Source organism: Enoplosus armatus, chromosome 15 (genome assembly GCF_043641665.1).
Source record: "Enoplosus armatus isolate fEnoArm2 chromosome 15, fEnoArm2.hap1, whole genome shotgun sequence".
In the NCBI taxonomy this organism is placed as follows: Eukaryota; Metazoa; Chordata; class Actinopteri; order Centrarchiformes; family Enoplosidae; genus Enoplosus; species Enoplosus armatus.
Genome location: NC_092194.1, coordinates 8,818,799 through 8,832,859, shown reverse-complemented (window position 1 = coordinate 8,832,859; position 14,061 = coordinate 8,818,799). Strand labels below are relative to the sequence as shown.

Here is a 14,061-nt window from a genome sequence, read left to right as displayed (position 1 = left end):
TTATTTGTGTTTATAGCTGAGGAAACAGAGCAGCAGGGCCACCCTTTGTATTAACCTAAGTATCATAGATGAGAACAGAAAATTGCTGTCATTAAATCTAATAACTGGGTACGGTGGCCGCAGAATGTTCTGCTGCGCACATAAACACTCAGCTGATAGCAGTGGACCTGTGGGGTGAAGCCTGAATACTATATTGTATTAACTTTAAGCCTCTCCTATATAGTATGTCTCTGTTAGTAATGTGTGGTCAAGCATCCAACGTGGCTGTTAATGAGGACAGATGATGTGTGCTCCACGGGAGTCGTAGCCAGTTCCAGTTTAGCTCCCGGCATTCCTTTCATTCCTGGTGGTGATAGGTGATCTGCTTCAGAGTGGGTCCGATTAGTAGGATCTTCTGAAATTGGACCCTGTGTGACCGCTTTCCAGCTTAATTTTCATTAAAAAAAACGGGATTCCACAGACAAAAGATGGCCACTTTGAGAATGATTTGGTTTGTTTGGGAGATTTGTGAAGCTGTTGACATGGTTCCTATTTGCTCCTGCTTGCACAGTGTGAGTAGCTATAGTCTGCACCTGGCTGACCTCAGCCCAGAGGTCCTGCCTTTCCTCTCTCTGGCAATGGACACCTACAGGCCTGTTCGTCTCACTCTTCACCTCACCCACACATTCTGACCCCGTCTAAACGGCAGGAATTATCTCACATTCCTCTGGAGTGAAAACACGTTGGCCAGGTGAGCCTCCAAGGTCAAACCCCAGCGAGAACCCTGCTATCAGTGAAACCTGCAGCACTCAGCTCAATGTACACCCAGAAGAGCGCACGGAAACTTTTCACAAATTCCATACATTTTTAATAATTTCATATATATGCAGAATATGTCCGTTTTACAAATTCTATGTATGTAATTGACACCATATATTTTCAGAAGGGAAGATATACTTCTCATTTGGGGTAATGGAAACACAGTGAGCTCAGTGTGGGAAGAATGAGGTCACTTCTAATGTAAAGAGACCTGCGGCATACTGAGACTGTCTGGGTTTTCTGGCACGACCCTCACTGGTGCCTTAGATTACAGCTCTTTCTGGCCCTGTGAAAGATCTCAATTAGCAGTCTGAATACTGTTTGCCAATGATATACAGGTACAGGGTCTTAACGGCATTAACAGTCAGCAAGCTGCAGGCCTAGTCAATGGAGACCTCATCTACTTTGACAAGTTTTATTGAGACATTTTTATGAAAACTATGGAATTTCAATGCACATTCTTACTGGTAAGAGCCATGAGTTAAGTTCACTTCCCCAAAGAGTGAATTTATCACTCTAGAGGGCAGAATTCCTTATGTCTGTCTTTCACATGGAGTGTTGTTGTTTGAAGGTGTAAGGAGATGCCTGTGTAATGTGTAATCAGATCTACATGGAAGTGCAATTTAAGAGAGTTTTACTTCATATTGAGTTTTCCTGCTGTTGACACTCAAGGATACTCCCTTTCTCCAAGGCCTCACTATATTGAACTAATGGATTCCAGTCGCTTGACACAGCATGGCTCGGCTCCCTTTGCTTTTCTAGGGAGAAGACCTCAATCAAAGGAGATGTGAAGTTCAAAAATCACTGAAAGAAAAAAAAACTTTAGGTCCTGAGCTATTCAACTGACTATTTAACTGTTTGTTTGCCCAGAAAGACACCAACCGACCAAGATACTTTTTTCCTGAAATGTTTATTGTTCAGTTGACATTACAAAATACCAGGTAGGAGTATAAACAGCACGTTGGGTAGAAACTATAGTACAAAGTTTATAGAAAAGCTTCACTAATAATTAAAAAAGACACATACAAAAACCAAAAAAAACAAAGACATCCTCATGTCAGTGTGCAAATAAGTTTATACAGACAGAAACGCTTCCATATGAGGCTACGCTTCTAGATAAATTATTTAAATAGCATATATCTACACAAATGAAATAACCTCAACATAAAACAAACATAATAATTTATCAAAAAAATGCACAGGAAATACATATAGCACAACATAGTCAAGACAACATTTCTTTAATCCTTTACGTTCCTGTTTGGGCTTCTTTCGCTACAAAAATATCTTATATACAGCATATAAATGATACTAAAGTCTTGCTAAAAAAAAAAAGAAGCCAACCAATTTATACTCTGTTGCTAAGACGAGTGATTCTTGTGTATCGCTGGCCTCAATACAAAAAGAATAATGAGGTAATATTTGTACATAAAGGGTTTCCTTTGATTTTCCCTTGTCAGAAATGTACACACAAGCTCAGGCACACCAGTCAAGCACACTGTGCAGAAGCAGGATATCTAGAGATACTGTAAGTGATGCCTATCTTTTACTGTTTTGGTCAAATATAATGCTATATCTTGCCATTAGCAGATATTGATTTAAGTTAGTTGGAATAGGTTGCTGACATTAACATTACATTATAAGATGGCAAGATGCAGAGATGAGCGAGAATTAAAGCCTCTATGATGAATGAGTAAATACAAACAGCCACACTAACAATGGTTTACTCATGACAGGAGATAGACTGGCCCTCGCTGTAAGATTTATAGATATTAACATAATATTTGCTAATAATTACTGTTCCAAAGCAGTGTTCAGTGTGCCTGCTTTGGGGCCCTGTGCTGTCCTGAATTTTGTGCTCTCTTCGTTTCTTCTAGTGCTCTTTCCTGAGAAGACGAAATGTTTTAGGCCAGCCCTAAGCCTCTGCTACATACAAGACCTTGTATATACAGGTCTTGCATGAAAGGGGGGTGAGGGGTCATTAAAATATATATTTTTTTAATTTGACGCCGTCTTCTTAACTGTACTTGTTGGGTGGCACACATGCACAAACACACAAACAACATTCACTCTCTTTGGTAGTAACAGTCAGTCCATACTGTCCATGGTCCCTCAACAGTTCCTTCAAGGGGTATATTTACCCCGGCCTAAGAAAGTTCTCCCACTGCCTTCTTCATACTGAAACAAGTATCTTTGAGTCCACAGCAGATGTATATTAATGCTCAAAAATAATTTAAAAAAATATTTCTCCACAGAGAAATACCGAAAACAGTTCAGGTGTGCAAAGCAATAATATGTGCTCCCCCCCCCTTCAATGCAGATCAGAGCAAAAAGTGAGAGGGCCAATTTCTTCTGAGCAGAGCTGCGCTCACAATTTGAGTTTGGTGCAGTGGTGCAGAATCATCATTGATCTTTCATTTGGCTTAAAGTCCTGAGGTTAGTTTACCTCACATTAGCTCACTTGCTCGTCATTCCTCCAATGTGCATTTCTCAAAAGAAAGAGTTAAAGAAATATCGATCCAGGTTTCGTATTACTGACAGACTGATTCTGTCTGGAAGGCTCTGTGGTCCAATTATGTATCTGAAAGAAATTGAAGAAAGAAAACACATTACAAAAAAGGTCTAAGGTGATGAAACCATGCTTTATAAAAAATCAAACCATCACTTATGTGCTTACCTCTGCATTCGTATTTGAGGTCTGAGAAGTAAACCATCTCCTGAGAGAAGACATACAAGCCTAGTCGCCCACCAGCGTACGTCTTGTCATAGATGTTTCCAGAATCAGCCATGATTCTTTTACCTTCATACATGACCACTCTAAAAAAAGAAAGCGTAATCGCATGAGCTCATTGCCATTTTAATATAAATCTTGCACATCTGTAATTCAATGAAAGGCCATGCTGCTGAGGTTTTGAACTCACCTAATAAGTCCAGTCTTGGGTCTGTGGGTCAGATGCCATCTGTAGGCAGTGAAGTCCTTCCAACCAATGTTCTTGGGGTCATGCCACAAAGTGCGCACCTGAAAAGGACGAATTATATTGGTTAAAATGAGAAAAGCGTCAAACATTGTGTTAAATTATGTCTCGAACCCTGAGTCAATGAATCTACTCTCACCTGTCCTGCGGTGTCTCCGGTGTGCCACAGGGCGTTCCTCAGATGCTCACCAGGCCCGGTAGTGGAGTTTACCACTTTGATTGACAGGCCAGAGTAGCCTTGAGCTCTTGTGGGTGTGTGGGACCAGTAGGTCTGTGTGATCTGCTTCCACATCACTGTGTAGAAGCGTGAGCTAGACTGGTAGCCAAACACAAACCCAGCGTAGTCGTCATCTCTGTCCGTGTTAATGAAGAACGTTCCACTGAAGTCTACTGCGCTGAACTCATCGTAACCTGAATAAAGATAAGAGATCGTTTACAATCGGTTCGTTACCACTTTGTGTCCATGTACTTGCAGCGAGACATCTCTCTGTATATTACGTACCAACAGCAATGCCAGGATCGCAGTTCACAGTCTGCACCAACTCCTTGCCCTGATGCCGGACCACCCAGTTGGGGTCAATCTGGGAGGTGCCCTTGGGGTCCAGAGGAACCATTTGGAATCTGCGGAAGTCTGTTTCACTGATGGCAAAGTTCTCTGGACACACGTCATAGATGTCCAGAACATTGTCTTGGTCAAAATCGTCTTTGCACACATCACCACGGCCATCACCTGAGAGGAAAATATGGACATGGAAATCACAAAACTAAACTTGGAGGATATCCAATTAATAGAGGCACTCTCTGTATTTGTCTGGTAAATGGCACCAATGTTTCATATGGTACAACGTTGAGAGGCTGACTCACCGTCAGAGTCCAGCTGATCAGGGTTAAAGGCCAGCCTACAGTTGTCTTTGTCATCAGGAATGCCGTCGTTGTCATCATCATGGTCGCAGGCGTCACCCTTGCCATCCTTGTCGTGGTCTGCCTGGTTGGCGTTGGGTATGTAGGGGCAATTGTCCAAGTTGTTCTGGTGACCGTCCTCGTCAATGTCCTGATTGTTGTCACACTTGTCTCCTATGAGATCTGAGTCAGAGTCGATCTGTAGGAGAACAGAATTCCTTTATGATGAGATTTCCCAAAGGCCGCATCTCACACTATAAGACTCTTGTCCTCACTTCAAATAACTCCCTTCACTGTTTTTCACCAGCCTCAATATGAGAGGTGCTACTCGGGACATGATTTAAATGTAGCCCCTTGTTTTCAGGTATGCAAGCAATGTCCCTTCAGACAAGTGTCCAGTGTCCTTGCACCTCAGCAAAGTTACCCATTCATGTTTGTTCCAATGGTGGATGAATAGAGAGGAGAAGAGGGAGCATTGCACTCCTTTTTCTCAAAGCTGTCACATTTCTCTCTTTCATTAAAGCAGGTGCAATTTGTGGCCTTGATACTGTGTCCACTTCTAAATAGTTACATGACAGGTCAAGCGATGTTACCCAGGATGGCTTGTAATGAAAAGATGAGATCTCACGTTACCTGATCAGGGTTGTGCTCCAGAGGGCAGTTGTCACAATGGTCTCCCACCCCGTCCCTGTCAGTATCTCTCTGGTCCACGTTGTAAACATATGGGCAATTGTCGTTCTCGTTCAGAACGCCTGTTGAGTGGAAACATACTTGTCTTTGCCCCTCGGGATTGTGCAAATGCTTTTTAAGGCTAAGAAAACGGCATTAAACATAATTTGGATGAAATTGGACTTGGAGAAATCTTCTTACCATCACCATCAATGTCAACAGCACAGGCATCACCCTCTCCATTGTTGTCTGTGTCGGTTTGGTCAGTGTTAGCCTCGAACACACAGTTGTCACAGCGGTCACCAACGTCATCTCTGTCTGCGTCATACTGGGCAGGGTTGTACACTCTTGGGCAGTTGTCCTAAATTTATAGAGAAAGTATCAACAGCACTATTAAATTACTAAAATGAGTCATCATTCAATATTTATAGGAACAAAACTTTGCTTTTCAAGGCTTTTTTCCCCTCTAACTTTTGCTGGAATGTGATATTCCACTGCAAGCAAGCTGGTAATTTTTACCACAGCATTTTTCTTGCCCAACTTTCCAAATCCACACTAAGAATTATGGGCAACAAGCCACCTTGTCCTCAATTCGGGCTCTCTGGTGAAAGCACACAAACATAGATTTTACATTCCTATTGCCCAAAGGAAGAATGGCTACTGCTGATTGCTATGTCTGGTCTCTGAGGAAAGCACAGTTTGAAGCTAAAAAAAACTGCTGTGATGACGCACCCTATCATCGGGGATCCCATCATTGTCATCATCATGGTCACATTCATCACCCAGACCATCTTTATCATGATCTTCCTGGCCAGAGTTGGGAAGGTTGGGGCAGTTATCCTATAAAGGAACAAAGGAGCGGTTACGGAGGCAATCATCACAATAATAGTGTGCAGATGGGTAATAATGGCCTTTTGTATTTCTGTTCATGTGGGGTCTGGCTACCTTCTTGCAATGATAGGTGGCATTCTCCACACACAGCAGGTCAGTGTTGGGCCATCCGTCCAGGTCAGTGTCCTCTCCGCATATACGGCCATTCCCAGCATACCCTGGCTTGCACTCGCAGCGGAACATGGACTCGGAGAAGACACCCAAGTAGATGCAGTTTGCATTTTTATGGCAGTCGTGGCTACCATCCTGGCAAGGGTTACGTGGTTTGCAAACCTAAAGAAGATTACAGAGAATTAGAAACAATTCAAGCAGCTAGCCTACTAGCCACAAGCACAACGAGTAAGTAATTAATACATAAATAAATTAAAAAAAAAACCTCAAACCTGTTTTTTAGCAGTTGCCTGTTCCACTCCTCTTCCAAAGGGCTGAGGACCAGAGAAACGTGTGGGGCAGGGCAGACAGTTGTAACCAGGCTCAGTGTTCTCACAGCGATGGACTCCATTATGTGTATGGCAAGCATCAGGGACCTCTTTACACTCATCAACGTCTTTGCAGGTGATGCCGTTACCAGTGTAGCCAATTGGACACTTGCCACACCTGAAAGAGCCATCAGGAAAGCTGGTGCACTTTGTGCCAGCAAAGCATGGGTTGGAGAGACAACCATCTGTAGAAAAAAATAATTGGTACTTTAAAAAGGACGACCTGTTGTGAATAATGACTTATTTCTGAAATGTGTTAGATCTTAAATTCTTACCAATAGGGCAGTCCTGTTTGTTGCACACTTGAGACATAGTAGCATCACCAACGCAATCCTTTCCTCCATATTTGGGGACAGGGTCAGAACAGAGACGTTTGCGGTTCTGGATTCCCCCATTACAGGTAACAGTGCAGGTGTCCCATGGTGACCAAGGTCCCCAACCTCCATTGACTAAAATGTATCACAAAAACAACATTCAGTATGTTCCCCTGAATTCATAAACTCTAACATACTGTATATATTTGCGACTGAAATTCAACTCACTAGGACAAGGTGACTTTTGGCAGATTTCGGTTTGACGTCCTTCTCCCTGGCAGTCCCTGCCACCCATCTGGGGTGTGGGGGAGTTGCAGAGGCGTATCCGGGTGATGAGCCCCTCACCACAGGTCACAGAGCACGAAGACCAGGGAGACCAGTGGCTCCAACCACCATCCTGTTTGACTGTGAGCAACACATACACAATTAATTCATCATGCTCTCAAACTGAGAATATTTATCATCACAATGGCTGAGTAAATAATGCTGAGTGACTTACAGCGTTTGTCACATTCCTGGGGATAGCAGTCACGTGTCTGGACAGAGGTGCCGTTACAGTTGCTGTTGATGCGGTCACAGGAGCGTCCACGCTGCTGGATCCCCCGACCACAAGTAACAGTACAATGGGTCCATTCAGACCAGGGGGACCAACCCTCTACATACGGCGCTGTAGGGGGGAAGACATAAAGTACGGGGACTGTTACCTTGGGGAAAAGATATCAAGGAAGAAATAGAGAAAATCAGATGAAAAGTGCAGCAGATTTAAGAAGAACCTTACTTGGTCCACAGCGAGGGCAGCACTCTCCGTCAGGCACGGTGGCATTAGCACATGGGATCAGAGGGCAGGAGATTTTGCGACACACAGTAGCAGAGTTCTGGACAGAGGAACAGTCAAAATTAGTACAAGAATAATGAGTGAGGTGACTGGTTACTCGTACTGTTTTAAGCCTAATTGCTCTATTTCAGAATGGAGTGATCTTAATCAGGGACACGACACTCCTGCTGTGTTGATAGAAAGCATAATCCTGACTAACACTCTCCCACTAACGCCAAACTAATTACACAATATATAAGCAACCTTCATGAGAAGACAGACAGAGGCAATGTGAGCATAAAGGGAGGCGCTAACATAAACACTATTATCACTCCATTACAGCAGGGATACAGGAAACTTTCTTTCCTCAGCTGATCCTGGCTTGTTTAAAGTTTGCATTCCAGCAGGTGTGATGACACTTACCTGGCAGGTGCACTCGGTGCAGCCATCGACGGTCCACTCATCTTTGTCATTGTACGTAATGCTGTTGTGGATGCAAACTCCACTGCGGATGTTCATTTGATTCTTCAGCAGTGCATTGTCCTCAGACTAGGGGAAAAGGAGAGAGAGAGAGAAGGGGGTTGCTCACGATGGAGGATGGAAAACTTTCACTTTGCCAAAGTTCCAATACAAATGAATCACTGACCGACACCATGATTAAGACATTACTTGACTCTAGCGAAGCAGTGCAAATGCAACCGACAGCCAAACATATTTGTGTATTCACATGGGTCTCATTAAGAACTTGGCCAGGGACTGCCATTACAGCGACAAGTGGCTACGTACTGAGAATGCGTTAAGTGAAAGCAGAGGGAAAGACGGAGAGGAGACGAAAAGAGGGAGTGAATGATGACAAAGAGCAGACCCTGATGGCCCTTGGAGCTTACCACTTTGCGGAGCTCATTCGACAGCTTTTTAACAACCACACCGAGTCCCCTGAGCTCCTTAAACATGCTGGCGATGTCCCCACAAGAGAAGCCACAGACAGACTGCAGATCTGAATACATAAGAGAACCAATAAATCCAGTCCAATAAATTACTTCACCTCTCAAAGTTTATAACTGACCAGTAAAACAGAGACACAAACGCGTCTCACCTTTGGCTTTGTGGCCGGTGTAGTCAGTCCTAATGGCAGGGCTGGAGCCATTGATTGGGTTGTCCAAGGTCATGACATCAGTTAAGGTAGCTGCAGGGGGAAAAGAGGAGAGAAGACAAATTAATTTCTGTTCACTGGAGCACATTGTGGTAGTTCATTTGTATCCTTATACACACTTCCATATTTTGCAGCTGAATGAGATCCACTCAGTTAAGGGCAATTGATATATGGGATCTATTTATCTATTAATCTATCTATTAAGACTTACCTCCACTCTGGCATCCTTTATTTCTCAGTATGGCATCAAGACTGGTCCCAAAGACAAAGCGCATATTTTGAAGCACTCCCTGAGGGACAATAAATGAAATCCATTAAACAATCATTTTCTTACATCAGTTATTCTGTGAGCCCAAAATATAGTGCACTGAACATTATTTTTCATTATAGTAGTAGTAGTCATAGTAATCGTGTTTCCATCTGAGCTAAAACACGATAGAGCTTACCATGAATCTGTCCCTCACAGCTCCCTTTCCAATCCTGAGCTTTGCAATGTCTGCCACCCCCTGGGACAGCACTTCATGGATTGGCAGATCCATCTCTGATACATTGATCTCCTCACAGCCGACATAAAGCTGCACCCGGTCATCCTGAATGAAGAGCGTGATGTTCTTCCAGTATCCAGTGGCCAAATCTGCATCCTCGATGGACACGACCTGCTGCTTATTCAAGGTGGAATAGACCACATCCAGAGTCTTCGCCTTCCCGTTGGAAATTATCTCGAAAATGGGTCCAGATCCGTCATTCTTCTCGATGGTCAAAAGGCTGCCCCTGGTTTTCTTGAACTGCTTCAGGTTGACCAGGAGGAGGAAACCCCTCTCAGCTTGGATAGTGTCGAGGATGTCCCTGAGGGGGCTGTCGGGGACTGGGGGGATCAGGTCTGCGTTCAGGACCTTGTATGCAGGGCTGTAGGGATCTGCACCTTTGACCAAACTCACTCCGTGGTTTCTCTTGTTTACCCGGGCGAGGTCAAATAAGTCATACACACTGTTATCTTCCCGACTCTCTGCGGTCAAAAAAAAAGAAAAGCATTGTTCAGTTTTTCTTTCTCTCATAATGACAGTGTGCTTAAAATGCATAAAAACAAAGAAACCCCAAAAGTAATAATCCATAATATTTTCTTAACAAATACTTTGCAAAATAGCCCATAACAGCAAAACACTATAAGAATATGATTGTCTCATTATTATAAGTATTGTTAAAGTATTATAGTGATACATGATGAGCTCACTACAATGACTACTTGAAACATGGAAGGACTAACAAAGTTTTCACAGATAAAAAGACAATAAACAAACAAACATTTTCCAGTCTTACCTGCCAATCTTGCGCCTTCACAGCTCCAAAGCATCAACAGCAAAAAGATGCCACACAGCATCATCTCGAAATCTCAAGCGATCCCTAATGCAACCAAGAATGACACACGCCGTTACAGGACACATCTAGGCTACATTTTGTCATTAATAAATCATAGTAAATAATAAAAAACAGTTTACAAACCTTTAAAATGAAAATTCCCTCAGATAAAAAGGAGGAAAAAAGTCCTTGCTTCTCTAAATGATTTATCCCGTTTCTCTTCCTTTAGCTCGTGTAGAAGCTCGTTAGTTTTGGGTAGAAAGTTGCAAAGTCTCTATGAGCTCCTGTCCGGGATTTATTCCGATGTTTAGACTTATTCTACTGACTTATCCTTCCGATACAAGTGCTATTTAAACAGTTTGAGGGCATTCCTGAGGTCTTGTCTGGACCAATCGGATGGCTGCAGGAGAGAGGGACGGACTTGTTTTCTTACCTCACAGCCAGTCGGAGTAATATCTGAGACGCACACAGAGAGGGAAAAAAACGCATTCCTGAGCTGAATTTCCATCACCGGACAAATATTTCATACACGCAGCCGAGCCAAGTCTTGGTCGTTTCCGGTCATATAAAAGTTTAATTATTCGTCCAATAGTCTTAATTTTATTAAACTGTCATTTTCTAAAATACATAGATTTATTTTTAATATGATCCAAAATAAATAGGCCAATTAATTCAGTGGACTGGTAATACAAAACCAGTTAAGAGTGGATTTAAAAGTCATATAAAACATTAAATTATATTCCATAACCTACAGTCATGTATTAATTGCAGCTCATATTTATGACAAACAGCAGGCGAGTTACTGGTTTATGGGGTGCTTCTCGTTTTGCTATTCCTAGTCTGGCCGCCAGGGGACTCATTGAGTAATGAATGTAAGTGTGAACTGGTTTGGGAGAATGAGAGGTATGATGGCAGGATACGTGTCTCTGGGTTTCTTTATACCTTTTAAAATATAAAAAAGAAAGTAGTTCAAGGCATGTATGTATGTATTTATTGAGTAAAAAATACTGAATATACACTATACCTTTGTCATCACTGTAGGCCTATTATGAGTACTAAAATGCCAAATGTAGCCCTGAATAAACACGAGAGGATCCAAATAATGAATGGAAAATGATGTTTTGTTTACATCACTCAGATTTTTGTTAAGCACTAGTTTCATCTTCAACAATGCATATTTTATAAGATTATTATACACATATTATATTTTTCATTTAAAATCATCATCTGTAAAGTAACTATCAATATAGTGGCGTAAAGTGTACAATATTTTACCCTAAAATGTAGTGAAATAGAAGTATTAAGTGGTCGAAATGGAAATACTCAAGTAACTCAAAACTGTACTTAAGCACAGTACTTGATTAAATGTATTTACTAACTCTTTGAATCACGGCAGTGTGCAGACTCGTAGATACAGAGGAGCGTTAAGGAAAGAGAATGAGTGTGTGACAGAGATGAAAGCCTTCTGGAAAAACATGGAGGCACAGAGACGCCTACATGCTGTGATGACTTATGCTCTAAAACAGAGGGACTGTCTAAAGATAGGTTAGATATAGGGAGCTCTGATTGTGATGAGACACAACATCTGGATACCTGTTCTTCAGCCAGTGCATACATACCACAGGAACTTTTTTATATTGATTTTATATGACCTCTGTGACATATAGGATTTACAACATGGAGTATTCACCTTGGTGAAACATAAGCCTACAGGAAGTGATAAGGCAGTGATGAGGCTTCACTGGTCAAACTTTCAAATGGAAAATGCTTCAAGGCTGTGAAATGGGATGAAGGTGGGATAAGAGTCTCTGGTTTCATGGGAAAGAGTTTTGGAGATATCATAGGCAGGTGTGACTGGGCACATCGCTGTTGGCGTGACCGTGAGTTCACAGCGTGGGAGGTGTAACTGACAACACTGTGTTGGAGATGAAGAGACTTGCCAAACTCTGATGAATACCCCCTAAAGTAAGCCAAAACTACAGCGGAGACAGCCCATAGATAGAAGTGTTTACTCTGAGGGTATCCCCCAGTGTTTCTTTCCAACTGGGGAAGATTACATACACCCGTCAGTGGGTACCTTACTGGATAAACTAATGTTCCAAAATGTAAACAAAATAAACAAGCCACTGTGGTTAGTTTATAAAGTGGTTAGCATGAGTAGCAATAGCTACTGCTATGGCCGCACATGCCAATAAAGCTGTACTACCTGCAAAAGAAAAAGTTATGTAAGTTACGTGTTACTTTCGTGCTTGCCAAGACTGTGCTAAATCAACCAGGTAAATATGATGCTAGACTAGAAACAGCTAGCTAGCCTAGCTCAATGTATGTTTCTCTGGATCAATAAGTTGAAATCACCCACCTACAGCTTATATCCTGCTGATGTTATATTCCTTTTTCTCCACACATTTTACATTTTAAAATGTCCTAGTTTTCTACCAAGATAGAGATATTTTTGTTTTTGTTTTTTGTGTGTGCCTTATGTGTTAGGCTATATTGAAGCACATTCAAGCACTGTTTCTAAAATGTGGACTGATATAATGAAAAGAGCAGTCAAGTAGGCTTAAAACTGGCATCAGGTATGTAGTCAAAACAGTCAAACAAATCCAAAGGAATGACGCAGACAGTCAGGACATCGATGCTGGAAGAACTCTATGGCAACACAATCTCATGCCAGTGAGAGCTACACCTTATATAAAAGTGATCACTACTGGCAAGTGTCTGATGAGGTGAAAAGATCAGATAACATTAAGCGGTATTACTGCACTGTATTTAACATTGCTATTTTACATTGCTTCTGGCTTATTTTGTAAATGCTAAAGTCTAAATGATAAATCTATAAGAAATTTGACTTCTTCGTTTATTCACTCTGATCAAATCATGCCAGTGTGGGTTTTTTCCATTTCCATCCTTTAAAGCTAAATCAGTTTTTATGATAGCATGGAAACAGCCTGCTGAAACAACAACTGAGGATGGGCAGTTTATAGGATTGATTTTAGGTAGCGTATGACAGTCAAACAAATCCAAAGTACAATTTCCCCCCGGGGATCAATAAAGTATTTCTGATTCTGATTCTGATTCTGATGACGCAGCAGCGTTATCAGTGTTATTGTACAAACAGGTTAAGACTCTCCTGAAATGTACCATAATTAGCAATGACTAAGTCATCAAACCATCCTTGCCACTTTTAACCTGGAGAGGTTCCATTGTAATGTCCCCTGCAGCTGCAACAGTAGAAAAATGTTTATTTCAAAAGAAAGGTGTGTATGAAAAACTAGCGTGTATTAACAACTTTCATTTGGCAAGCAGGCTGTGCTTGAACACACCATTCTTCACTTTCTCTGTCAGAAAACATGCCCAGGGGGAGCAAACTTCTAAATCATGTTGTAGGGGAAAGACATGACAACTGGCTTGAGTGAGTGGAAAGAGTGAGTAAGAGGCCTATATGGCTACTAGTCACACAGAGAACAACATGAGTCACTGATAAACTATTAGAAAGTGTGATTACCAGCAAGGTCATCATTGGTCACTGATCATCTTTTGTTGATCCATGTTAAAACACTGACGATAATCTTTAAGTCCTATCTGGTCATGTTTCATTGAACTTTGTGTGCAACATATTTCAGTAACAGTAACTAACCTACTTTTCAGAGTGGCTGAATGCTCTTCCAAGAAAATTTGGGAATCAAAAGATATCGTTTCTGAAAGGAACTGA

The 14,061-nt window shown here is 41.9% G+C and overlaps 1 protein-coding gene across 1 annotated transcript; it reads right to left on the bottom strand.

Annotated features, from left to right (window-relative positions):
* Positions 1-3,261: 3,261 nt before the first annotated feature.
* Positions 3,262-10,506, bottom strand: LOC139298060 (thrombospondin-1-like). Its single transcript, XM_070920889.1, has 22 exons — positions 10,494-10,506; positions 10,311-10,394; positions 9,440-9,999; positions 9,211-9,283; positions 8,937-9,026; positions 8,728-8,837; positions 8,264-8,389; positions 7,805-7,901; positions 7,526-7,693; positions 7,255-7,431; positions 6,988-7,161; positions 6,617-6,897; positions 6,288-6,506; positions 6,075-6,182; positions 5,544-5,703; positions 5,307-5,425; positions 4,638-4,872; positions 4,276-4,503; positions 3,913-4,184; positions 3,720-3,817; positions 3,476-3,615; positions 3,262-3,379 (listed from the first exon to the last, which is right to left on the bottom strand). Exons 2-22 carry the CDS (start codon positions 10,372-10,374, stop codon positions 3,372-3,374), a joined length of 3,507 nt encoding a protein of 1,168 aa, XP_070776990.1. The 5' UTR covers positions 10,375-10,394; positions 10,494-10,506; the 3' UTR covers positions 3,262-3,371.
* Positions 10,507-14,061: the final 3,555 nt, after the last annotated feature.